The 26,566-nt window shown below is 41.1% G+C and overlaps 2 protein-coding genes across 5 annotated transcripts; both read left to right on the top strand.

The window, feature by feature from the left end:
- The first annotated feature begins 1,080 nt into the window (after window positions 1–1,080).
- Window positions 1,081–6,251, top strand: YIPF1 (Yip1 domain family member 1). 3 transcript variants are annotated; one of them, XM_083846639.1, is made up of 9 exons: window positions 1,081–1,245; window positions 1,375–1,538; window positions 2,059–2,139; window positions 2,253–2,340; window positions 2,451–2,567; window positions 3,603–3,769; window positions 4,217–4,399; window positions 5,346–5,437; window positions 5,853–6,251. In XM_083846639.1, the coding sequence occupies exons 1-8, from the start codon at window positions 1,215–1,217 to the stop codon at window positions 5,430–5,432; spliced, it is 918 nt and encodes a 305-aa protein (XP_083702765.1). In that variant the 5' UTR covers window positions 1,081–1,214; the 3' UTR covers window positions 5,433–5,437; window positions 5,853–6,251. The 3 variants fall into 3 exon arrangements, with proteins under 3 accessions (XP_083702765.1, XP_083702766.1, XP_083702767.1); XM_083846640.1 differs by having other exon boundaries at window positions 5,904–6,093; XM_083846641.1 differs by having other exon boundaries at window positions 5,346–5,438; window positions 5,947–6,093.
- A 353-nt stretch (window positions 6,252–6,604) lies between these two features.
- Window positions 6,605–24,410, top strand: NDC1 (NDC1 transmembrane nucleoporin). Of its 2 annotated transcripts, XM_083846633.1 has the most exons (18): window positions 6,605–6,757; window positions 6,845–6,965; window positions 7,941–8,042; window positions 8,465–8,639; window positions 9,125–9,263; window positions 10,630–10,738; window positions 12,237–12,288; window positions 12,923–13,055; window positions 15,005–15,097; window positions 16,355–16,436; window positions 17,333–17,488; window positions 18,605–18,859; window positions 18,991–19,109; window positions 19,358–19,408; window positions 20,764–20,827; window positions 21,837–21,937; window positions 22,913–23,073; window positions 24,151–24,410. In XM_083846633.1, the coding sequence occupies exons 1-18, from the start codon at window positions 6,713–6,715 to the stop codon at window positions 24,212–24,214; spliced, it is 2,022 nt and encodes a 673-aa protein (XP_083702759.1). In that variant the 5' UTR covers window positions 6,605–6,712; the 3' UTR covers window positions 24,215–24,410. The 2 variants fall into 2 exon arrangements, with proteins under 2 accessions (XP_083702759.1, XP_083702760.1); XM_083846634.1 differs by lacking the exon at window positions 6,845–6,965 and having other exon boundaries at window positions 6,663–6,757.
- Window positions 24,411–26,566: the final 2,156 nt, after the last annotated feature.

Below are 26,566 nucleotides of genomic sequence, written 5' to 3'. Positions count from 1 at the left end.
CACGCGCCTGGGAGCGAGGAGCCCGCCCGCTGTGCTCCTCCGCCCGCGCCAGGGCAGAGTTCTAATGCCGACTGCACAGCTGCAAGGCTTTTTTTGGATAAATCGCGTGCGTTAGTAAGGAGTGGGGCCGCATCGGGATGTTTTCCCAGATTAAAAGCAAGAATTAGGTTAACGGTGCCACGGGGCTGGGCCTGTCAGCGCTGAGGCGCTCAAACCCACGCGTTTAGGCTCGGGAGCCGCCAACATCTACAACGGGGGCTTTGGAAGTGATGTGGCTGATGGCATTGGGGTAGCGTGGCGCGTGCTGTGTCCTCTGTGCTCCTCTGCCATGCACCGGGGCTCGTCACGCAGGCTGGGAGGATGCCCAGAAAAGTATTTTGTAGTAAAAGTATTTTATATATATAAAAGTATTATATATATAATAATGTAAATATGTTTCATATATATACATGCGTATACATATAAAATATATGTACACACATATGTATATGTATAGATATCAAAATTATTTTATATATATTTGTGTGTGTTTTATATACATGTGTGTATTTTATATAAATAAAATGTATATGTATATATGTGTGTATATTTATTTAAAGTAGACATAAAATATGTGTATTTTATATATATCACATATAATGTATTTTTATATATACTTTTAAATACGTATATCTTACTATATATATATTTATATATAAAATACACATTGCATTTTTTACATAAATTTTATATAAAAATTTATTTTATATTGTATACATTTAAATACATATGTATTACTGCCTATGTTTACGCACATAGATGTCCATTATACCTACACAAGCACATTACGTTGTGTATATATATATGTATATATTTATATATGTCAAAATGCCCGTAAGCAGGCGGGCATTTTACACCGCACCTTATAACCCGCACCTTTATAGGCACCAGCCCCCCCCCCTCGTTGGGGCAGGGCCGCGGGCCCTTTAACGGCGCGGGCGGAGCCGGAAGAGGAAGCGCGGCGTCGCCTCCGATTGGCCGCCGCGCCGCCCTCCGTCGCGAGGCTCCTCTGGAGCGCGAGGGGCGGGGGAGGAGAGGCGAGCAGCGCGGCCGCCCGTTGGCTGGCGGGGCGCGGCGCGCGCGGCCCCTTTAAGCGCGCGGAGCGGCCGGTGCGGGCCGGGCGGCGGCAGGGAGCTGGGAGCCGGCGGCGGCTCCCCGGGAGGGGCGGGGGCCGCATGGCGGCCGCGGACGGGCTGCAGTTCCCAGGTGAGGCGGCGCCGGGAGCCGAACCCGCGGCCTGGGGAGCGGGGCCGGGCCGGGCCGGGCCATCCGGTGTCTCGGCACCCGCTCACCGCCCGGCCCGCCCCCCCCCCCCCGCGCTGTGCTTGCTTGCAGAGTTCGCCGACGCGGCCAGCCTGCTGGCAGCGAACCCCGACGCCACCACCGTCAGCATCGAGGAGCCTGCCGAGGCCCCCAGGAGCCAGCGTGGCCGTCCGCAGGAGCCGGGCAGGGAGGAGGACGACGAGCTGCTGGGCACCGATGACTCCGACAAAGCGGAGGTGATGCCCCCAGCGCACCGGGTGGCTGCGGTGGAGCAGGGGTGGTGCTCCCACACCCGCCCTGCCTCCACCGGCACGTACCCGAGTGATGCTGGCAACGCTGAGAGGTGCCTAGAGGACGCCGGGGCTTCGTGCCGGGCGATTTTAAAGCTCTGCTTCTTCCCTGTCTCGGAACTGGTAAAGGGGACGTGCGTTGGCTCTCCAGCTGTCGCAGCCTAGGCAGTTGTCCCGTAATCGTGGTGGTGTGAGCTAAGCGAATGTGCCAGGAGATGAGCGCAGCAGCAGCTGAAAGCCCAGCGCTGTGTCTCTGTCAGCGCAGGAGAGCAGGAAGCTTTGAAACACCCAGAGTTTGTCTGAAGGCTCTGCTAGTGCAGCTGTCAGTGAGGGAACTTGTGATACGGAAGAAGGCATGTGTTATAAATGATGTCATTTATGATCATTTAACCACTGGGTAAACAAACCAGGAACGCATAAATTGCATGCATGTAATGTTTTCCACGTTTCTTTTCGCACCATACAGCTGCTTGCGGGACAGAAGAAAAGTGCCCCGTTCTGGACGTTTGAGTACTACCAGACATTCTTCGATGTGGACACTTACCAGGTTAATACTCCTTGTCAGGGGAGCAGAACTGTTGTCTGAGCCGTACCTTGTACAGACACTGAGGGCTTCCTTTTTTTACACTTTGAGTCAGACAAATCTGTGTGTTTTCGTAGGTCCTGGACCGAATCAAGGGATCTGTTTTCCCCGTACCAGGGAGGAACTTTGTGAGGCTGTATATCCGTAGCAATCCTGACCTCTACGGTAGGTGTGGGGTGTGAGACGTTTTCTTGTGAGCTAAGCATCTGGAATTGTGTTGTTTTACAGTTCTTCTTCCTTCATGTTTTCTTATTGAACTTGTGATTCCTTTTAAGGTCCCTTTTGGATATGCACCACGCTCGTCTTTGCCATTGCTGTTAGTGGCAATCTCTCAAACTTCTTCATCCACCTGGGCAAGCCGACGTACCACTATGTGCCCGAGTTCAGAAAAGGTTTGTAAGTGTATGATACAGTCATGAGGGTTTTTTGTGTGTTTACTTGCTTGTTTTAACGTGCTAGTGCAGTAATGTGATAAACAGGCCATAGCTTTGACTTAGTAATCTTTTTGATCGATTGATTCTTTTGAATTTTTAGCCATGCAGAAGTAGTCCTTAACGTGGGCTGTAACTGGCAGAACCCTGCTCCTGGGAAGCATAAAGTAGTTACAAAAGAAAGTTTTAGCGGAGCAGACAGGACTAACTGGAAGTTATTTTTCTAGCTTTAGTGATTGTGCCCAGCAGCGGCCACTGTGGTGCTTTTGTAGGTGCCTTCGTGGGCCCATGGGCTCCTGGGAGCCTGCAGGCCTCAGAAAGGAAATGACTGAGTTAGGTTTTTACTCATATCACCTACGGAGGGCTGGAAGTGGTTACCTTCTGGTAAACTCAGCAATAAGCAAAAGATGCTCTACTGATATGTGCTCCAGTGAAGTCAGACTCAGAAGCCAATTACTTTTGCCTGTCCTTGTAGTTTGAAGGAGACTGCTGTCCCTGCAGAAGAACACAGATGCCCTCAGGGAAACTACTTGAGTAGTTTGGGATTTGACACTCATATCTGTGTTCTCTCATTTATTGTTTTTTAGCAAAATTTAGCGTTTAGGGCATGAACCTACAGCATGTCTGCATTCTACTTTCACTTTTCAGTATCTGTCAGGAGCTGAATTTCTACTTTCAAGTAAGATTTTTCTTTCCTATGTGGCTCTTCTTTTCACACTGAAAACAATAGCATTTTACACCCAAATATAATAAAGAAATTGAAAATGACAAAGGAACAGTTTCTGAACTCTTTACTTTTAAAATAATTTGAAATGCTGGCAAACTAGTTGGTGTAAAGTGGATATAAATGCAGAATTCTCAATTTATTAATAACTTATGCTTTACATCTTGAAAGTAATTTCAAAAGCAGCTTTCTAGTTTTCATGCTGAATGCTTCATACACTTGATTCTGGCTCGTATTCTAATACAGCGTTAAATCTTTTGACATATTTCCAGTGTCCATAGCCGCAACAACAATTTTTGCATACGCTTGGCTTGTTCCCCTTGCTCTCTGGGGATTTCTGATGTGGAGGAACAGTAAAGTTATGAACATCGTCTCGTACTCGTTCCTGGAGATAGTGTGTGTATATGGCTACTCCCTCTTCGTTTATATTCCCACAGCGGTACGTATGGCCTAAGGAGTGTGTCCCTATATTACATGCCCTGATAAAAGGTCCTGGTTTAAAAACATTGCTATTTCTTACAAGATTGTCCATTCCCCAAGACTTTTTGATTAATATGAACAAATCTCTTGCTCATTTTGCTTGGCTAAAATAAAGCTTTTTGTTCAAGCTTGTATAGCATCAAGTGGTCCCAGAAAAGCCCAGGACAGGTCATTTCCCCAGAGGCAGCAAATCCAAGTAAGGATTCAGGGGACACGAACTTGTCATGCCTGGGAGTAAAGCTCCTTGCTGCTGTGGCTGCTGTTAGCATTGTTCATTCCTCAAATAAGCGCGAGTTAATTTGTGCACAAATTGGCTGGAAGTGGTGAAATGTCAGAGAACAATGCATTCAATAAATTAATCCCTGCTTCACACAGTCTCTTTGACGATCGTTTTCCTCCCTTACAGATTTTATGGATTATTCCACAAAAAGTGGTGCGCTGGGTCCTGGTGATGTTCTCCCTGTGCCTTTCGGGGTCTGTCCTGGTGATGACCTTCTGGCCTGCCGTCAGAGATGACAACCGGAGGATTGCGCTGGCGACTGTGGGGACCATTGTTCTGCTCCACGCCCTGCTGTCCGTCGGCTGTTTGGTATAGCACCGCCTTTCCTCTTTAACCTGCTATTACCTGGGGCTTGCAGCATGGTATGGTGCAGGGAAGGAGGGGCTGGCTCGTTGCTGGAAAATCTTTTTTAATCAAGAAACAAGTACTTTCGAAAAGCCTCCAAAGGAAAATCTCTCAATATTTCAAAAAGTGATGCCAATCTGACTGACAGTGCCAATAACAAACTCGATAATGAAGATAGCTTTAAAACAAAATTCCTTACAGAACAGAATTTTTATCTGGAATTCATCGTAGTATCAGCAAAGCATTAATCTTTGTTGTATCCAGTGACAGCTTATTCCAACAAGTGCTATGCTTAGTTAATCCTTTAAAATGATTAAATGCTCAGTTTATAGCGCATGCTTACGAGTCTTATGTATAAAAATACAAACTTGCCAGAACTTAGTAAATCAGCGTTTTGAAAGCAGAAGACCATAATGCTACTGAAATAGATAATGTCAAGGACTTAAATTATTTTTTGTCTCCTAGTTGCACTAAGCAGAATGGTACCATACTGGCTTTAGTTCTGACCCCCCTTCAGTTTCCAGAATAGATAGGTTTGCTCAGCATGTAGGAAGAGGGCAAAACACAAGAGTCAGCAGGAGTTCCTGTTACTGTAGGCTGCCTGGATCTTCATCTGTTAATCAGCAGTCAAGTAAATTTCTGCAGTCCTGTCCCTTCCAGTACAGATCATTTCTAAGGCCTTGGGAAGCCAACTACTGGCTGCTGTTATATTTAAAAATCCAGTTCAGAGTGCCATTTTGATTGAATATTTCTAATCTGATAAAAACACTTAGAAATGATTGAAATCTGTTGTTTCAGTGCTGTGTTAGCACCCCATGAACAGTGGATGTGGAAAGTGTGAACAGGGGCTGGTGAGGCAGCACTGTGTTTCTTTCTAAATGATCTTTTTTTCTCCTCTTCAATAACTTAGGCTTACTTCTTTGATGCCCCTGAAGTGGATTTTCCTGCACCTATTGTCCCCGCTCACAATGGAACAACACTAATAAAATCTCAGTAAATAAGGTAAAACTCAAATCTCAGATTTCTTATGTAACCACCTGAAAACATTATCCTGTGGTTAGGGGCACAGACATTTTGAAACTCTTCCCTGAAAAGGGTTTAACAGCTGGGTTCTGCCAAATGGCGTCCATATATAAATACTATTTATTAGCTTTTCTTCAAGTTGTAATGTTAAAATACAGCCATACAAATGTGAAAGACTGAGGAACAGAGACAAATTACCTTTCTTTTATTTGAGGTTTACTCTTGACAAAGAAATATTTAAATAACATGTATTTAGATAATGTACTCTGTCCCTCAGGTCATTTCAAAGATGGCCTTTAGGCCTTTCTAATAAGTATTTATTACAATTTAACTCTGGAAGTCAAACTTAAGCAAAAATCAATTTATTTGCATTCCCCTTTGCTTTTAATATTAGAAGTAAGTAGTTTTTCCCCCTTGATGTCTGTGACACGGTATTTCGGAGCAGCACAGCTGTGCGTATGGGGACATCGGTGTGCTCTCTGCGCACGGCTGACGCAGTGCCCGCGCCATCCATCCGGACCGCATTCCTCCTGTGGGATGGTTTCAGCCTCAGCTCCCTGCCAGCCGGGAGCGCTGCCAGAGGCAGGCGGCGGGAGGATCCTGGGGGAAGGAGGCGACGGGGAGCGAGTCCAGGAGACGAGCAAAAGGCCAGGCCTCCGCGAGCACACCGTCCAGAAGCATATATGTGAAAAGCCAGAATATTTCCTAAGCAGAAGTTATGTTAGATTTAAATATATATATCTATATATCTATGCCAGGCGAAAGTGATCATTAAAAGCTGTGACACGATCTTCATCGCGTGGATCAATGTGAGAATCTTTCCTCCCGCACGGCCCCTTTCTCTTCCTGGGTACCTTTTAGGACTCAAAAATACATTTTTTGATACGTGGTACTGTCAACACGTTTAAAAAAAACCTTAAAATTCAGAGAACGTGACTGGTTTGGGTTGGCGGCGACCTCAGACTCCCCACAGGGGCTGACCCTGAGGTGTGCCCCCCCGGCCCTCCCGGGTATTTTCTCTCCTCAGGCGGAGCTCGCCCCGCCCCCATGCCGCAGCGGCCCCCCCCCCCCCCCGCGGCGCAGTGCACGCCGGGACTTGTAGTCCCTCCCCCCCCTTCCCTCTGGGGCCGGGCGCGCTCCCCCCCCTACCGGCCGCCGCTCCGCTCCTTTCCCGGCGCGCCTCGCACCGGAAGCCGCCTCAGAGGAAGGGGGCGGCGGGCGGCGGCCCCTTCGAACGGCGGCGCGGGCCCGGCCATGGAGGCGGCGGCCTCGTGCCGGCAGCGGGCGCTGCTCCGCCAGGTGAGCGCGGCCCCGACCCCCTCCTTCCCCCACCCACCTCCCCCGGTCCCGCTGCCCACCCCCCTGACGCCGTTTTGCCTCCCGCAGGTGCTGGGCTGGAGGCTGGCGGCCGCCGTCGCCTGGTCCGTGCTGCTGCTGCCCGCCTGCACCGCCGCCTTCGTGCTGCTCGGCCGCGCCCAGCCGCTCCGCCCGCTGCGCTGGATCGCCGGTGGGTGGCCCGGGCCCGGTGCCTTAGCGCCCGGTGTAGAGCCAGGCGTTTAGCGAGGTGTTCCTTGGTGCCTTTGTGGCCCTACAAAAAGCCTCTCTGTGTTTCGTTCCCCATCTTTGTGTTGGGCTCGGTCTCGGGACGGGTAGAGGCTGCCTGGCTTTGCGTTTCCCTTCTTTGTGCGTTTCTAAGTGGTGTGCAGGCTTTGAAGTGTAAAATTCTGCGTTACTTGTAACCACCGTAGCCGTGGCTTTCTCTAGGCAGCAATAAGTATATCCTTCAGAGAAAAAATGAGGTGATAGGGGCAGCCCTCTGCTTTGAGGACTTGGACACGCTTCCCCTTTCCACCATGGGCAACTGCTCCTTCCGTGAAGCACTTAAGTTTCCTCACATCACGATGCTTTGAATCTCAAGTGGAATTCCCAAAAGAGCACGCTCGATGTGGTGAGCTCTCTCTCCCTCCAGCGTACGCGCAGAAAATTAAGGGAAGCGTTTAGCTGGAAGCTTGATACCTGTGAGCGTTTAGCTGCTCGAGGCAGAGAAACTTGATTTCTTTTTGCCTTTGGAAATATAAAGGCCTGAAAGACAACTAAACAAAATCAGTTATTCTGTGAGGAGTTTCTTATCTGCCTAGTGTGACCGTATGGTCACAGCTTTTGTTAAGCAAAGGGAAGCTGTGTAACATCACCTACGGTTAAATTCACGTTGATTTTACTTTTAATAAAGCTCTGAGTGGTGGCTTATCAGAAAACTAGTTTTAAGGGTATAAAGTACTTTTTATGTGAAACTTAAGTGTATTTGTATCCAGAAGTGTCACACAGCTGGGCAGATCTAGTATGAGATTACAGTCCTTTGAACATTGCTCTTCTTTGTGCACTCAATGGGTTATTGTTAAAGGCTTAACTGTTACTCTGTTAATTAACGTCACTGCTTTGTTACTGCAATCTTCTGAGCAATAATTGTTTTTTCTTATCTTAGACTCCTTCAATGATTTGTATACTTCGTATGTCATCTTTTGTATCCTCCTTATGTCTGTGGTGATACTGGTAATAAGCATCTTCAACGTCGAATTCTACGCAGGTGGGTTATACGCATTGCTGAACTCGCTATAAAACCTGGCTTAAAACGGATGGCCATTTAAGGAATTTGCGTTTACATTCAATGTACTTAGCACTGACAGATTTCTTTATAAATTAATGTAGAGAGAAGTTAGTTTTAGGCAGAGGTAATGGTTTGTATTTACTCATTACTGCAGTGACGCAGGGAGGCCTTGAAAACAGTGGACTTGTGTGAGTCCGAGGGGGGCTCCAACAGCCAAAGGAAAAGCATTTCAGATTCCTGCTTACTTCATGGCTGACACCCCCTTCAGCTTAGCTGCTTCGTTGATTTCTTTACTAGAGGCTGACTGCAGCTGAAAAGTTCTTTGGTGCCAGTGGCATTCTTTTCAAATGGGGGTTTTTGTTAGTAACAACTGAAAATTCACTTTTGGCTTTTATTTACAGTTGTGCCATCGATACCATGCTCTCGATTAGCGCTGATAGGAAAAATTATTCATCCTCAGCAAGTTATCCATTCAGCTGTTCACGCTGTAATGGGAATGCTGGTTGCTTGGTGCGCTGCAGTTATGACAAAAGGGAAGTTCCAGTTTCTTGCTGTGCCCTGCACACCTTCAGAAAGGTAATCGTGAGCGTTAAGGATAAATTACGCAAAGAATTTATATTGTAAAATGTATTTACCCATGGCCTTTTTTTAAGCAGAAGGCTAAAATTTGAGTACTATCAAAAATGAGCATATTTCTTGTTGATAGCCTTTAATAAAGGCTAGGCAGTATCCTATTTTATAAATATTGTGATGCGTAGAGAGATAACTGGGCCAGAAAAACAGAATTGCTGGAACTGTTAATGGAAAGTCGAATGGTGACAGAACGGTTATTTGAACTGATTCTCAGTCTTTTGGTTGATGTGACATACTGAATATCAGAAGCATCCTCGTATATAAATTACAAAGATAGTGAGCGTTGTACTTTAGGAAAAAACCTACTGAGATATCATCATGGGTACTGATCAGGAGAGTAAAATTGAACTTCCAATTCAAACTTCTAAAGACTAGAACGACTACTTTTTTTTTTAAACTTTGAATTAATACTAAGTTCTCTATTTTAGCCCAGAAGATGCTGTTCCTCAGATGTGCCTAAATGAGTATCACCTCTTTTTTCTACTTTCTGGAGCTTTCATTGGATACAGTTATAGTCTCTTGTATCTTATTAACAACATGAATTATTTGCCATTTCCAATTATACAGGTAAGAGATTTAAATACCTTTGTGGAAAGATGTCTAAGTGAAACTGATCAAAAAAGCCTTGATTTTTTTTTTTTTAATATGGCTGTACCAGCTGTCTGATAACTTTCACTAATAGATGAAGTGTGTACTCACATAGCTTCCGATGCCAGTGGTGTTCACCTTCCTTCTTCCTGCTCAGCCCCTTTCAAATGAACATAGAAATCCAGACTGACGAAGCCCCTCTGTTGCATTTAGAAGTTGATTAAGATCACTTTCACTGCAGAAAGTGAGCTTCTGGAAAGAGACGGTATCCACAAACTGATCGTTAACTTCAGGGACTGACAAAAAAAAGGTCACCTAAAAGCTGAAAATCATGAGTATTTTAAAAAATAAAAATAATGTCAGTTGCAATGGCATACCACATTATTTAAAGTCTAAATAGCATATAGATAGTTGCTTAAAACTCAGCCTCCGAAGTTACTTCATGTGTGTGCTGCTATGAAACAGGAATTGCATTAATCCCTTTGGAGGAGCCTCGAGCAGTTCTGCAGAAATCTCACCAGTGAGAAGTGGTGAGGGGTGGCTTGTGAAACATCATCTCAAAAGTATTTCTTCTGTTCACGTGGTCTCACAGCAGCCGCTAACTTTACATGATTCCTAGATTTACGAAGTCCAACCAATTTGGCAAAATGTGCCTTTACACGAGGTTGGTTGTATTAGTGGAACACTTTTAAGTCAATCTATGCCCATTCAGTTTATCAGCACACCGAGCATCATTTTGGTGATGCTTTAGTTAGTATTTTTTAGAGTTGTATTATTCAAATATTATTATTTCTTTTTTTTTTTTTAATTTAAATGCAGCTTAGCTGAATAAAAAGTAAAATTGCTTTTGCTTCATTTACATACAGTGTCAGACAGGTTGCTTTGTTCTTTTGGAAAGATGTAATTTGTTTGCACGGAGAAGGGCATCAGTATTACACCGCTGTTGCTGCTTGGAGGATTGCTGGCAATATAACTCTCATATATCTGAATTTTCCCTGCGTTTTAATGGAACAGTTGTTAATCTAACCTGAAATCTAGCAGATGAAATGTCTGTTGTTTGTTTTGCATTAGGCAGCTTTTTTTATTGTTTCCCATTGTATGCAGTCAGTTTTTTCCCTATACATTTTCATACCGCTACAAGGAAAGGGATGAAAAGTAGAGATGATTCTAAAATGACAGAAATTGCCTGGGAGAATAAATAGTAGGTGCAACACTTGGCATTGCCTTAACCTATTTTTTTAAATTTGTCTTGACCAGAAGTTTTTAAGGACATTGTCATTATTTTTTTACCATTTCGTTGCTTTGTTCTGAATGCAGAATATTAAACTAATGTTTTTGTTTTTAGCAATACAAGTACTTACGTTTCAGAAGATCTTTGCCTCTCCTTGTTAAACACAGTTGTGTGGAATCGCTGTATTTGGTTAGAAACTTCTGTGTTGCATATTACTTTTTTGGTAAGGATTCCTGAAGTTCTCTAATTTTTTAATTCCTGTATTTTTGAAAACTGATTGTTTCAGGCAGGCAGGCGTTTTGTGCTGGTTTTCAGCCCCTCAGGTAGCTTGCTGCAGGCATACAGACTTACTTAAGCAAAGAGATGTAACAGCTCTCTCAAACGGTGAGAAAAGGCACAGTGCTCATGCACTAGTATTAATTCTTAAAGCGTCTTAGAATTTTGTTTAGTATGTGAGAAATGTTTCTTCTCCAAGGAGATTAGCACCTTCTGTAAGGATTTCTTACCTAGTTGGTAATACTGTAAGAACATGACAGTATTCTATGAAGACAGCAGGGAACAGTAATTTTCTAGCCTGAAATCTTGTGTTTTTGGACGCTGTGCTGAAACATTGGTCCTCCTCCAGAGGATTGTCTCTGGTTGGTCTCTTCTGTGAGGGAAGTCTCATTACAGGCAGCTGTGAAGTAACTCGCACACAGGAGGAGCTACCAAACTAACCAGCGAGCATTTTACAGGCCTGCATTTGAAAACCTTATGCTTTGGGCTGCTCTTTGTATGTCTATCCTGATCTGTGTCAAAAAGACCTGAAAATGTGCAAAAATATTCCAAAGTGCGAATGCAAAATTTTGTTTTCAACTGTAATTTATATTCCCTTTTTTCTTTAAATATTCCCAAATCTTTTATAACATGGGTAAACATCTCCATGCCTTGGCCTGTTCCTTCTGTTGCCTGGCGTTGGGAACACAGCCTTAGAGGTGAACCTGACATACTGGCAGTGGGTATGACTTCAATGTGTGTAGTGTTAGTATGTTTTTACTATTTTAAAGCAAAAATTAGCACTTTGGCTTTACTTCCAAATGCATTTTTTATTGTTGGGAGAAAAAAAGCAATATGCCTCCTTTCTGAGTGAGTCCAAAGTTTATTCCTTAAAAGTATAGTGAATATTCTATGTTCATGGGGATGATTGGGCTGGACTTCCAAAAAATCAGTGATTTTGTTGTTGTTGTTATGGTTGTAGTTATACTCCTAAATAATGTAAAAGTATGCTAGAATTGCTTCCATTTTATTTACGTTAGGGGGTAAATTACAATTACAGTGCATCTCTATCAATTTCCACTCTCTTAAAAGCACTCTGATGCTGCCTGAGCTGTGGTGAGAATTAATATTAATTAATGTTAGCCCTCTTTTGTTAGGGCAGAAACAGAAATAATTCCAATGCTGAGAAGCTAGCAAGAAAACTCGTAATAAGATCTACATCTCTCTGTAAATTTGCTGTCCTGAAGCCTTTTCTCATTCTCTTGTTCCTATTTTTTAAAAAAAGACAAAGCAAAGAAAACCGAAAGGCAGATTGTTTCCTAGTGCATGCATGTTACAAAGCCATTCTGTCTCTGTACGTGCATTGTACTTTGATCTTCTTTTTGGCCTGTTTGTGTACATGCTTGTCAGTGTTTTACTTGTTTCAGTGTTTTGTTTTTGTTGTTTTGTGTTTTTTTCTCCCCTAGGTTATATCCCGAAAGTATGGATAAGTACCACAATGGATCTTCACATAGACAGGTGGGTAATACTTTGTGCTTACAGTACTTACAGGAGAATATTGCCAACAGCTCCCTTTGCTAAAGTAGTCCAGCTTAGTGACTTGGTTTTTCTTAGCAACTTGGTTTTTTGCATGTAGTGAGACTTTGTCCCTCGCTTCCCAGTGCAGAACTTGGGGAGCACTGGACGTTTCTGAAATAAATCTGAAGAGAGCCAACAACACCCCAGTAGAAATCATCTTATAGATGGTCATTAAGAAATCCTCTTTGATATCCTTTATTTTCATAAACCTAAAAGAGGCTGATCTCTCCCAATCTCACGTGTTTTATCTGCTTCTGTGGTTTTCAGCATATTTGCATTTTAAATACGGCTATCATTTCTCTTAAAATGGGGAAGCTGGAGCTCTTAATGCCTTAAATGACTGCGGTCATTAATACTTATTTTGTATTAGTTTTTTCCTTAATTTCAGTAATTTTAATTTCATTTAATCAATTACTGAAAAATTAAAGAAATGGGATCCCTTAGCATCTTTAGGAAACTTTTTGGAGGAAAATAAAAAGGCAACTTTACAACGGCATCAACTGCAAGAATACAGCTTACAATAGATGTCTTCCGTAATAAAAATACTTGTATCTTCTTGATGTTTTATCTGCAGGAAATTGCATCCCCTTGACACTCTGAGTGGCTTATTGGACCTCTCTTTGTTCTACCATACCTGGTTATGTGGTGCATTTCTTCTGATTACCTGGTACATTGCCTGGTTACTCTTCAAGATCTATGCTACAGAGGTTAGTATTCAGTTGCAATGCTGAAGGTATAATACAGTGTTTCACAGATACTTTTTTTCAAAAACGTATCTTTGTACTTCATAGAAACTGCACCTGTTCTTTGTCCTCTTTGGGTGTCAGGATGCTGTGCCAGCACAGGACCCTTTAGTGCCTGGCAGGACTTGTCAGCTTGGTCTCTGGCTGTGTTCCCATGCAATGATTTTGTGTTTGAGCGTGGGACTATCCAAAGACTTGTGACAAACAGCTGCAGGTTACATGGGAAGATAATACACCCAGGAAATGTATAGCTCTCAATCCAATTTCTCAGTAGAAAAGAGAAGAAAATGATGTCAGTGTTCTGTGAGCTAAGCTCTGGAAATCTCAAATTTCAACAAGTCATCAAAATCCACAGTTCTCCTATGTAGAGACATGTTAATAGAATTCAGGCTGCAGTATTAAAATAGACCCCAAGCAATCTTGGGAATTAAAAAATTTTTGCTTTTTCATTCAATCATTGTTACAAATTAATATGGCTAAAAAAAGACCATTTAAATATATAATGAATCTTATTAAAAATAAATCTGAGACGGTGATGGGGGTTGGAGGGGTGAGGAGGAAGTCTTGCCACCAGAGAATTGGGGGTTTTGATATTTGGCTAATCCAGATATTTCTTTGTAAGAATTGAAGAAAAAGTGTTCATCTAACTTGGATTATTTTTTTTTTGAACACTGTCTTAAACTGCATATCAGTAGGAAAACAAGTGAGGTTTAGATCCCTGGCCAATGTACTGGTATGAAGCACTCTTAAGGGATGAAAGGTTACACAGTGCTTCTTGGAGTATTAGCTTTAATTTTAAAAGGTCTCTGTTTGTTGTGATTGTATGTGGAAAAAGGATTAACAACAAGTCAAGCATAACTGCTGTAATGATGGCAGAATCTGTAGACAGCTGAACAGCAGCTCTGATGTGTGAACAACCTGTTTCAGAGGATAATAGTTGAAGTGCCAGTGGACCTTGTAAGTCACTAATTATTGTATCACTTACAAAAGTATCGAAAAGAAAAGAAGCATCGAGTTGTGAAGATATAAAATGGATGTTGCCCTTTTGACTGCTGAACAAAAGACAAGCTTACCCGCCTGAAATCTTTGATTAGCTTAGAACACTTCCAGAGCTGTTTGCAAATGGTTGCAGTGTGTTAACAGAAAAGGCAGTAAGGATGTAAACTTCAGTCAGTTCTACACAGTCACTTTATTAACCCTCTGAAAGCAATTGCTATTATAAATTTCGATTTCATAGTTGGAAAGGGAAGAGGAAAAAAAGCAATGGTCTATAATACAAGAACAGTGACACGGGACAGACAGGTAATCTGTGCCCAATTCATGTTAAGTAGTGTTAAAAAGATGAAATATTTGATAAAATTTTAAGCACTGTAGTTTGCATTTTAAACAATGTAGCTGCAAGACCAGAAACAAATTCTGTTAAAGCACAGAATACAGATATCATGCCTAAGAACTTCTTAGTTTATCAGTGAAACAGTGTAAGAGAGGAGTTCTAAAGTCTTCCTTTATTTGATAAAGGAACCCCTCTGGTTTTCACCATATTGGTTGTGCTATTAAAGACAGACCTGTAGTGTAGATTTGTCTTGTTTCTCTGTGTGGCATTGCTAGATTTTTTCCCCACAAGTGTGTAGTTTAGGTTACTGTTGTAGCGATATGATGTGCCTAACTATATGGATACATGGAAGGTATTTGAAGATAAAGGTAGCTGGATTTTCTGAGACTGCGGTTTTAAATGTAAAGAGTAGACTTCTTTTCTTGCTGTTCAAGCTAGCTTACAGTAAGTTGAAGCAATTGGGTACGTGCTTTTGTAGTTCAATGTTCTTCTAACAAGTAACAGCTCAGGTGTGGTGTTTCATAAGCTTTTTTCCTTGTGTTTTGCTCTGAATAACACGATTTCTGATGTTTATATTTAGACACATCATTTTCCTGTTCAGCCAACTTTTGCTGAGGAGACAGACCAGTGCCTGCCTAAAATCTTAAACAGCAACCCTCCCCTGATTATAAAGGTAAGTGGTCTTCCTCCATCTTCCTGGCTAGATGTGTGCTAGGAAGGTGATTCTGAAACCGTGCTCTTCTGTGTAGCAGTTACTTTAACTGCGGTGCTAGTTCTTAATTTTTTAAACAGCTTCCTCAGCACACTCAAGAAGGCAGTTTCGCTCAGTGGTGAAAACTTGGTTAGTAGTGACATCTGCTGGTGCTCACTATGCTGTGCTACTTTTAGCCTGAAGACAGACTACTTTAATTAGAGGTGGGAGGTATTTGTCCGCAACACATGCGCTAGTTTGTACTGATGCTAACACAAAAAAAGGTTAATGACACGTGTTTTTTAAACTTTTTCAGCTTTGGGTCTCTGTCAAGTAAACAGGAATTTTGTCATAGCTTTGTACACTTCTAATGTTTTGCCCATACTGCTTATGCTTGAGTTGTAACATGTGATCTCTCTTGAAATTAAAAATTATTTCCATATTTATATTGGGAATTGAGATGTTTTTTCCCCAAAAGACAATAATACAAAAACAACTAAAATCTGTGAGTAAAGGAGAGTAATTTTGGTCCATCTATGGTAGACATTAATCAAACTTACTGGTTATAATTAAATAAAATTGACCTCATATAAGAAGCATTATGTAAATGAAGGTAATATTCTGCACGTGGAAGATCCATACTTAATGATTATACAGATCTCTGATAAAACTAAAGGTATAATAAGCTGCAATTCGTTTGAATTCTGTTTTCAGCTTTGCGTTATCAAAGGATCTGCAGGGAAGAATTGAGCACAGCACAATCTGCTTTATAATCTCAGCAGTTAACTAAAGTGTCTAGTTTATAATTGGATCTTGCATAGTGAGAGAAATCCGGCTATCATTGGACTGCCACGTTAACTAGTTAATTACATGAAAAAAGCACTATTAGGTTTTGTACCGTATGGTGCGCTGCAGCTGAGCTCTGGCTTGCTAAAACAGTTCTGTCTTTAGACTTCTGAGCTCTTTTTGTCCGCATTGTTAGCTGTTAAGATTAAAAAAAATAGTGCGGTAGGTCATTTGTAAAGAACGGTAAAGTTCTCTGAAGCTCTACTCGGCAGCCCCATCCAAAGTGGTTCCAGGGACACGTGCAGTCGTTTGCCGCCACTTTTTCTCCTGTCACTGTGCTGGTTTTAGTCTTTGTAAACTCAGTCTTCATTAGCGATTGTATTTGTTTGTGTAAGTACAGTTTTTAAGGAACCCACTTGGACTTTGTGTGAACTAAAACATTTTCCTTTGCAGTTCTTAGCCTTGCAAGACTTGATGTTGCTTTCCCAGTATTCCCCTGTTCGACGGCAGGAAGTCTTTAGCCTTAGTCAGCCAGGTAATTATAAAAGCTCTCTCATGTTGATTCTTTTCTTTTTTTTTTTTTTAATGCTAGTCGATGCTTTGACTAGTCTTTTTTTTTTTAATGCTGTGATGTATGCTATGTAATCTGGAAGACCTCATAAGTAAAAGTATTTCTCTGATGCTTGTTCCAAAAGAATGCTTAATTACCTGTATTCATATCATTTCGTCTACTAAACTCAATAAACATTGGTCCCTGTTGTTTGATTTAAATGACAGCCATGAGGAAACACAGGTCTTAAAGTATTGAAAGCAGGGTCCTCTTGACATCACCCATCAAACAGTCTAAACTGAGTTATCTAACAGATGTGTATGTGAGCCTAATGGTCAGATGTGAGATTAAATTGAGCATAAATAATGAGTCACCACTGGAGTTTTGAAAGCAAACAATGGCTATGATTCTAATTAGTACACAAGCCTCTTGCTATATACAAAGATAGGGCAGAGAAGGGCAATTGAAACTGCCTAGAAGACTTCAAAAACTTTGTGGCACCTCATCAGGAATTCTGATGTTTGCACTACTTCAGAATTGTTTACCACCACCGTTGGTATCACTTGGTTCATTTTAGTTGTTTAGCAGATATCAGATCTGATGGGCCAAACTGCCTGCGTTTCCCACTTGCTTAATGGGTTTTGCTGAAGTCTATTTTAGAGTTATTCATTGACAGAGGGTAGAATCTGTCCATGTTTTCATTTTCCTTTCAGTATAAATAAACGGTCGCAGTGAAAACACAGTGGCTTTTCAGAAATTGAATGGCACTATGGTCTTTGAAGCTTAAGCTGAGAGCAAATGTGCACTGTCAGAATAGATGCAGTGGTGAACATCAGGATCAAACATGCCTACTGCGTTTCATTTTGTCTGCATGCTGCTAGGTGGGCACCCACACAACTGGACTGCGATATCGAGGGAGTGTTTGAGTCTTCTGAGTGATCTGACCCAGCGGCTGATCACACAGCAGGAAGCTGCAGCAGCAAACGGGAGAGCAAAACAGCAAGCAGGAGAGATGAAAGTACCTCCACAGACTCCAGGTACTGTGAGGAAATGCTCATAAGAGTTTATAATGCATGGAAATACCTATAGATTACATAGGTACGTTAGTATGAATTTAATTATATGGAAAAATGAGTAGTGGGGTTTTCTGCAAATAAATGGAAACAATTAAAAAGAAAACAAACAACACTTCCCAACCCCAATTTAATTTTAACTATTCTTGTTGCAATAACCCCAGAATAAATGGAGAACTTTGAAAGAGCATGCTTACTTGTTTTGCTTTGTATGATATGTTCAATACAGTGTATTTTTCCACACTTGCATTAATTAAGAAAGTAACTATCACAATTTTAGTAAGTGGTTGAGCCTATTACAGGGAGAACTTAAGTCTCGCCAAGAGAGGCATTATGATTTGTGTGGCTGCTCTTGTGATTAGTTTAAGATGGTGAAATTACTCTTTGTTTTGTTGTTATAGGGACTTTGAATATGTTCATGCAGTTTACCGAGTATCACGGTAGTAAAAGAAAAGCCAGTTTGACTCGAGTGAGCTGTGTGCGGTTGGCAAGCATTTGGGGTGTTTCACATGACGGACTCAGGCATCGTTCCTGGCAGCAGAGCTGTGTTAGCACGAGGGCTGCCAGGTAACTGAATCCCTTAGCAGTCAGTGCCTGGGACACAAGTATACTCCTGTCCTGGGAACAGCAGGGAACTGTTGGCATGTCAGAGGTGGATTTCTTCTAGTGCTGCTGTTGCCTTGGAATTTGACACTGACGTGTCTTTCTAACTTACCAAGCAGAATGAGGAAGAATTGGCATTCTTACGTCGGGATTGTCCTTAAGCAGCTTTGTTTTCTGGTACTTAATACTAAAAACATACCTTACATTGATACATACCAGCACATAGTAATGCTAGTTAGCAAAGGGGGGGGGGGGGGATCCAGACAGATCTTCTCACTTGTTCTTGAACTGATGAACTTTCAACTTCATACTCATGTTGATTTTTTACTTCTTTGCAAGACCACAGTGGAAACAATGTCCATTAATGAGAATTCTGACCATACAGAAGCTGTTGAAATAGCAATCAAATAGCAGACCCATTACCTATTTCATACGTGTCAGCCTGTTTGTTTACACGCAGTGTGTTTCTGTTGTCAGGAGCTGCGGTGACAGAAGACATGCCATTCCAGTCACAGAGGTCTAACGTCATTCACAGAGCCTCCATGTCTTCCCTGGTTAAATCGCCCCTAATGCCTTCAAAGACATCACCTGGGTCTGATATTGGCTCACCTTTCAGTTCACCTGCTTTAACCTCCAAGGTGGGAATTCTGGATTTAAACTCTCCTTGGCATGGATCAGTCCAAAGTCCTCATGTTATGAGAAGGGGACCAAAGCTGTGGACATCAGGTTCAGGTAGACACTCTTCCACTACACTTGTTCTTAGCCTTCCAGTCATAGGTGTAACAGATGGCAGTAGAGATCTGTATCTTTAGGACTAAAGTGACAGCAACTGGTTTTTTCAAGAGACTGCATTTCTCTTGTAGGTCTGCAAATGAATGGTTCCCACCACGAATCCTTCCCAGTGCTCTCTGTTGCAAGAGTTGGCAGTGAGGCAGTACAGCCCAGCTTTATTTACACATGGCTTCAGAACAAGCAAGAACAGGTAGAGTAAAAGTTGCGGCACAGATAAGTTACAGCCAGCACAGCTTAGGTGTTCTCGCTGCTGAAAGAACTTTTCATTTTTTTGAATGAACACTTCCTTCTCCAATTATCTTACATAACTTAATAAAAAAAACCTTTCCCCCCACACCCAATTCCTTTTTACTATGGAAAAAATAGTAGAGTTGAGGAGGTCCAACTGTGCATACCTTCAGATAAATGCAATATTTTAAATTTTCTATTTCTTTTCAGATAAAAAACTTCTTGTCAAGACGAGCGCTGATAATGTATTTCTTCAGCAAGGTAGTCATGGTCTTGTTTTGTGGCTGAGCAGCATAGTCTACAAATGCATGCGCAGATGGGATCTGCTTTGTCGTTGTGCTTCTTACATGTAGCAATGATTACAAAATTATTTTTTTAATTTAAGGTTTTCCATATGTACACTGTTGTTTTTACTGTGAGATTCACGCACCAAGTGCTAAGACGAGGGGAAATAGCCTCAAGTTGCACCACAGGAGGTTTAGGTTGGATATTAGAAGAAATTTCCTTACTGAAAGGGTTGTGTGGCGTTGGAATAGCTGTCCAGGGAAGTGGTTGAGTCACTGTGCCTGGAGCTCTGCAAGAAACGCGTAGATGTAGAGCAGAGTGGCGCAGTTTAGAAGTGGACTTGTCAGTAGTAGGTTAAAGGTTGGACTAGATGATCGTAGAGGCCTTTTCCAACCTGAATGATTCTGTGACTGATTCCTACTGCAGCAGGAATTCTATACATGCATAAAAGAATAAAAATACTCGTTTAAACTAGGCTGTCTATAAACTGCACTTTGCTTAAAGTATCGTGTAGTAAAACACAAGTGAGAACATAAAAATGCAATTGTCTCTGTATGCTAATTGTTAGATAATATGGCCTCTAGTTAAAGTTAGAATTCAGTTAATTTCTTTTTGTCAGGTCTGTGTACCAAGTGAATGCTTCATAGTTTTCCTCTGTGGGAGAAATGGTAGCTGGAATGCTGGGAATTTCTCCTTTTGAAATACTCATACTAACATAACTACTGCCTTCCAGGTGAACTTGAGAGCTTAAACTAAACTTGTGTAGTATTTATGCAGAAAACCAATTGAGCATTGCTCTTCATATAACTGAATTTTGTTCAATTAAGTTTTACAGAAGCACTCTCCGCTACAGTAGATCTTTGTTTTTCATAGTTTTAAATGTTTCTTGCAAGTAAAGTTCATATTTTTATATGCAGATCTTTTCTGTGCATGTGAAAATGACTCATGCTTACGTGTACAGCAGTGTTTTCTGATCAGTTAGACGGATCAGAATGGAATGGAGACTGAATCAAATAAGACGATGAAACAGGAATGGAGGGATTGTATTGCTTATTTAGCCCTCGGAAGCTTGTTAGCTGATATACTTTCTTTTTTTTTTTTTGGAAGTTCCAGTTGGAGCTATAGCTTTGTGGGCAGCTCCTGCCCCAAAAGAACTTTGGTTTATTGAAAGATCAGATTTTTCTATGCGTTCCCTAAAGTTTGCTGGCCTTGCAGATCTTTTCTGAGGGGAGGGATGTGACCCTGTCAGATGTCTGATACCTTAATTGAAACCTGCAATGTTGGTGACACTGTTTAGAACCTGCACTCAGAATGCTTTGATTTCTTCTCAGCATCCAGAGGCCTCCATCCAAGCTGTTTTCTCTGATGCCCAAATGCACATCTGGGCATTGGAAGGTAAGCGGTTTCTGTTCCCAGCTTTTCTGCACCTTTAATTTGCTCTGTAGAGATTTGGTAGCAATTCCTGAACTTGATTTCTGTTGCTTTTCTCCAACATGAATCTCTTTTACATTAGTTTCAGTAATAAACTTACAATGTTTTTAGGAAGTAAGCCTGCTGTAAAAAGGGTTTGAATTTTTCTCTTGTTAATCACAGAGAGCAGAGGGAGGGAGTGATGGGGAGGCACTTAAGTAATAAATTAAAAAATAATTGGGAAGAGATAGTCCAGAGAGATTTAAAATAACAGTGAGTGTGTGGTTGCACAACAGGATTTTCTTGTTTGTTTCAAAGTCAAGAGCAAATAGCAGTGTTTATGGAATCTTTTATAGTATTAGACTGTGCAAACATTGATCAGCTTCCTAGGTTAGATGTTTTATGGGCAGATAAGACTGGCTGTGCCAGACTGAAGGTGATGAGCCAAGAAATACAGTTCGGAGATGGGAATAATACCTACAGCTTTACACATGAGCGGAAAGTGCCATTTGTGTTTTAACAGGGGCCAAGGGGCTAGGCTGTACAATTTTAAAAATAGGATAAACTAATAAACCAAGAAGGGGAAGCTAAATCCAAATTTCCCTTCGGAGTAGTAAAGTTCTTGTACAAGCTGAACAAAAAGTTAAATGATCCAGAAATGTTTCTGTATCGCTGGGATTGTGAAATAGGTCTTGTCTTTTGGTTGATGTCAGGTACAGTTCCGATCAGAGGAGTGCAAAGGGAGACAATTCTCTTTTAAAAATTATTTTATTTATCATATCACTTCCTTTATTAATCTCAAGCAACTGTACAGCTGTCAAACCAGTGTCTGATTTAGTCCTGAAGCAAGTCAAAGCTGAGGTACCTGTTACTTGGCTGTAGTCTTAAGAATTCCACCACACTAGGAGAATCTTCATGCAAAAATGGGATTGTTGTAAATGGTTCACAAGTTGAGAATCTTGTAATTATAGCGGACTTTTTTCCCTCCCCAAAGGTCTGTCTCATTTGGTAGCAGCTTCTTTTACTGAAGACCAGTTTGGAGTTGTTCAAACTACCCTGCCAGCTATCCTGAATACTCTACTGACGCTTCAGGAGGTGAAAACCATTAACTTTTCCTTACCACTGAACAAGCTTATTAGAGGAGAAGGAGTTTTGTTAATTTTATATTTTGATACTGCTGACCAATCATAACGTTAAAGTTGTCACTGCCATAAATAGCTTCTCATCTGCATATAACCTAAACAAAACAGCTAATAGCTGCTAAGTTAATTATGAAACAGCTGAATAAAAACCTCGTTAGATTTATGAAATGTAGAAGCCACATTTTTACTGGCATGTTTCACTTAAAAAATAAATGGTGCTAAGTGCTCAGTTAAACCTTGTTTCAGGGATGCAGCAAACTTATTATATTTTAAGCGTAGTTAGGGCTTCATCTTTAGTTGCTGTACACAATTCCTTGTGCAACCCAAAGCACTTGAAGACATTGCAAATCACAGGAGATAAGATCAGCGTGGTGTTTCTCTACTAACACTAAGGCATTACTCAAATTGTTCAAATTATCGAGGTTTGGAAATGAGTACTTTTTTTTTTTTAAAGGCACATTTGTTTTCAAGGCTATGCATGTCTTATTGAAATAATCATTTTATACTTCCTCAATGGAGGAGATTCTTGGAAAGAATTTTGAGGTTATTTAAGCTCTTCAGTATAAGTTATCTATTCCAAGAACCAGCACTGGGGGGAAGGAAAGGGGAAAGCCACTTTTTTTTAAGGAATCAAGGCATAATACAGAACAGAATTGGTTTCATACTTCAGTGTGTGTGCTGTGCTTAGCTTTTAAGACTCATTATCAGAGAATCTTATTTCACAGAACATCTTTCTGTGCTCATATTGATGGCCTAGAAATGAAAGGTCTCAAATACAAAGCTTGGTCTTAGATGCATATCTTAGTGAATTTCTGAACTTGTGCTTCTTTTTTGTGCTTTATTTAACATGGACATGTTGCTAGTTCTATTATAAAGTAATTAAACAGATGAAGTAAGCTAATCTGTGTTTTTTTTTTTTCTCAATTAGGTTGTAGACAGACACTTCAAACTGCCTCATGTTTCCAGCAAACCTCCCAGGATCTCAGGAAGTCTGGTGGACACATCTTACAAAACGCTAAGATTTGCACTTAGAGCGTCTCTGAAAACCGCGCTGTACCGGATAACTACTGTCTTTGGAGAACACTTAAAGTAAGAACTTCATGATTCCTTGCTTGCTAAATTTAGTTCAGTTAAATGTTACTGTAGAAAAATGGATGTTTTTGCAAGAATCCCTTTAAGACGTTTTTCTAACTTGGTATTTTAGTGTGTTTTGGCTTGTTGAACCTTACAAAATTCTTGCATAGATGTATGGTCCCTGTTAGAAACTTATTCAAAGATTTCTGGGCAGATGTTCAGTGATTTTTCATGAATTCTTTAGAAGCGGTCCATGAATACCACTCATTTATTAAATTGTAGCTGTTGAAAAGAAAGTAAATCAGGTACAGACAAATATCTGTTTAGTGGGGAGAGAATTCTGAGAAACCTGTGCAGCCCCCACATAATCAAGTTCCCACCCTTCTTGGTTGTCTGACTCTCAGCTGCTATCACAGCAGGCAGACTCTTATACTTGGCCTCTAAATAAGTGGGACTGAAACACCCTTCAGAATCTGCCCATCTCTGTGGGGATGAAATGTCACTCAGTTCGAAGTACGAGAAGTACAGGAGAGATCACTTCTGAGAGATTCTTTCTTACTTAAATGACTCCTGCGAGGTAAACAATTGCTCACGAAGCTGAATCAGGGAAAGTTCATATTGGATATTAGGAAAAGGTTTTTCATCAAGGGGATGTTTGGGTACTGGAAAAGGCTCCAAGCCTGCTGGGGTTCAAGAAGCATTTGGACAACACTCTCACATGCATGGTTTAATTTTAAGTAGTCCTTTGTGGAGCCAGGAGATGAATGAGCCTTGTGGGTCCCTTCCAATTTAGGATGTTCTGTCAGTATGTGATTCCATGATTTACGTGGCTAAAGAAGTAGATGAGGTTTCTGGGGACAAGTGTCTTTCAGTAGTGAAAGCTGTTGAGGTTAAGAACTGACACTTTTAATAATTAATATCTACCTTTGTGCGTTTTTCTTGGAACGCAGGTTTTTCATACAGCTGGGTTTTCTAAATTTCAGCTCAAGTGTAGCTGTTTATTTCAATGTATACTTAGTTTTGGCTTGAGGCTTTATTTTGTGGTGTATTACATTTAACATAAAACCTTATGTTCTGTGTTTTGTTTTTTAGTGCAGTGCAAGTATCTCCAGAACATAAGAAAAGACTTCAGCAGTTCTTGGAATACAAAGAATAAACAACAGATTTTGATACAGCTACAGTTTGTTCAATACTCTTGGTAAGAAGGAAGTGGAACTACTGAGCTGTTTTATCGTGGCTTTTTGGAAAAGCATGTGGAAGCACAAGTTGCAGAATAAAACTCTTAAAATTGTAGAAAATGTTTCAGTTTTGGTTCGGTTCATCTTTTGTACAATAAAATGTTTTAAAATTCATCTTGCCTTCTTTTAATATCACTTACACGTGAGAGTGTCAGTGTGTCAGTTCTTATTTCATGTAAGACTGTGGTGGTTGAGATGATCAGTTACTTTGCCAGTTGGACCCCTCGCTGTTCCTCCCCCCTTGCCTTCTTTTCCTATTCTGTCCTGATAAAGGGCCGAGTAGAGATTTACATAGATGCTTAATGTGCCTAAGTGTTTCATAAATTCAGTTGATAATACTTTTAGTGCAGATGAAGCATGTACTTTAAGGGTAAGGAACAGATGTGTCAAGGAATAAAACATCCTTCTCTTCTGTCAGATGGAAATATTCCTTCTGAGCGAAATGGGTGTGCAGAAAGGCATTGTTAACACACAAATACTACTTGAAGCTATCAGCTTGGATTTTATCTCTAAGGTGACCTAGAAAACTAAGTTCTGATCTACACTGAAACATACAGGAAACATTACTCTGTGGTAAAACTCCAGGTAGTGATATTGTGACAACATACCCAGATATTTCAAAAAAAATCCCCAACATTATTGGTAGCTTCTGATGAGAAATATGATTTTAAAAGCATTTTTTTGAACTGTATTCATAAGCAAACCTGACAAAGTTGTTTGAAAAGGAACAATCCCATTTTTAAACTGACTCCAGTAACTGTGATGTCTACACAAAACTTGTATGGAATATGAAGTGCTGAGAGGTAGCTGCAGTAGTTTTATCTCAAGGCAATTACAGTGAGGTAAGCTGAATGGTCTTGAAAATGCTTTTAGTGTGATGAGGGGAAAGAAAATTTGGATTCTTCTCCTTCCATTCCGTTCAGTGCTTACAGGCCTGCGTTTTTACCAGAGCACCTAAGATCCAAAGATGACCAGGATGTCAGTTACGTTGGTGTGGTGGATCAGTTGGCTGGCAGAGTGGCTGTGTAAAAATAATTCCTTAGCAGGGACCTGTAAGAAGAGAGGAAAAACCCAAACCCACAGTGGGATCTACATATTTCTTTCCTCAGTACAGAGGCATTTAATTTTCTTGACATACAGGCACTGTATGGGTTAGCTTGGTAGTGGACATCAGAACTATATTCCTTTTGGGTTGTGGTGGCTTACAGCAAACACCATAAGGGGGTGGCCAGGCTTTCGTTATATTTAAGGTTAGACACAAAGTCTTTTAAAGTTTTCCCCAAGGTTAACTTCTACCACAGATTTGACTTACGTCAAAACCTCTTGCCCGTCTGGTGTATTAAATAATTTGCTCTTTTGCTGGTATTGCAATGTGCACCTGGAGTTAAATGATGCTTTAGCTAGTACCTCAGGTGTTAACTGTTGACCCAAATACTTTGGTTGAGAGTTTCAAATAAATTTTCTGTGCATTTAAACAGGTGCAGAATGTATTTTTTATTGCTCTGGTATTTTGTGCAACACTCCCACAACTATAAGCTCTAAGTTGTAATTAACAGTGTTATGGCTGTCAGCAGGAGGCTTAAAATGCAGACGTCTTTTTGATGCCAAAGTGCTTGAGGTCTGTTGTCCTTGTGTTGCAGCAGAGATTTGCACACGACATCTGCTAATGTGCGTGTGATTCATGGCATTCTCTGGGTATGACAGAAGAGCTTTCTGAAGCTCTGATTGCTTCGTGGTTTAAAGCTACAATTCTAGTAGTATAGTGCTTTTATTTTTATTTTTTTAAAAAAGGCTTTACTTAAAAGTGAATCTTTAACAGCATCTTGTGTGCATGGATATAAGTGTACAAGAATGTAGAGTGTATGACGGGTGCCCTCTGAAGTTGCAGTATCTGGATTATAGAACTCCAATGGGTAACGTCTCATTCTAGTTTGGGGGTTTGGGAATAATTTTATTCCTGTGGCAAACTGTGCTGGTGTTTCAAGTCCCCTTATACTTCCGTCTTAACATAAAAATAATCACACTGTGAAACTTCTGTGAGGTGTGTGAGGTCTCTTGAGTTCATTTCTGCATTCTGGGTAATGAGGAAAAATCATAAAGCCTTTTTACAGTTGGTTTCTATGTAACTGCAGCTAAACTTGTTCCCTTAAGCCCGATAATATTTCTCATCTGTTTAATCATCTCTAAGCTGAGCTGTGCTTTGTTGCTGGCTTGCCTGCTGCATGCACAAGTGAAACTGATAGTGTTTGCTTGATTGTTTTTCTGGCAGC

This window comes from Anser anser (assembly GCF_964211835.1).
Source record: "Anser anser genome assembly, chromosome: 8".
Taxonomy (NCBI): domain Eukaryota; kingdom Metazoa; phylum Chordata; class Aves; order Anseriformes; family Anatidae; genus Anser; species Anser anser.
This window is presented reverse-complemented; position numbering and strand designations above follow the sequence as displayed.

Bases quoted from the DNA above. Each gene is read 5' to 3' on its own strand.
- YIPF1 (XM_083846639.1), top strand. From the start codon at position 1,215: ATGGCGGCCGCGGACGGGCTGCAGTTCCCAG. The intron at 1,539-2,058 runs GTGATGCCCCCA...CGCACCATACAG, and splicing joins ATGACTCCGACAAAGCGGAG to CTGCTTGCGGGACAGAAGAA. The intron at 2,140-2,252 runs GTTAATACTCCT...GTGTTTTCGTAG, and splicing joins TCGATGTGGACACTTACCAG to GTCCTGGACCGAATCAAGGG.
- NDC1 (XM_083846633.1), top strand. From the start codon at position 6,713: ATGGAGGCGGCGGCCTCGTGCCGGCAGCGGGCGCTGCTCCGCCAG. The intron at 9,264-10,629 runs GTAAGAGATTTA...TTTTGTTTTTAG, and splicing joins TGCCATTTCCAATTATACAG to CAATACAAGTACTTACGTTT. The intron at 17,489-18,604 runs GTACTGTGAGGA...TTCTGTTGTCAG, and splicing joins AGTACCTCCACAGACTCCAG to GAGCTGCGGTGACAGAAGAC.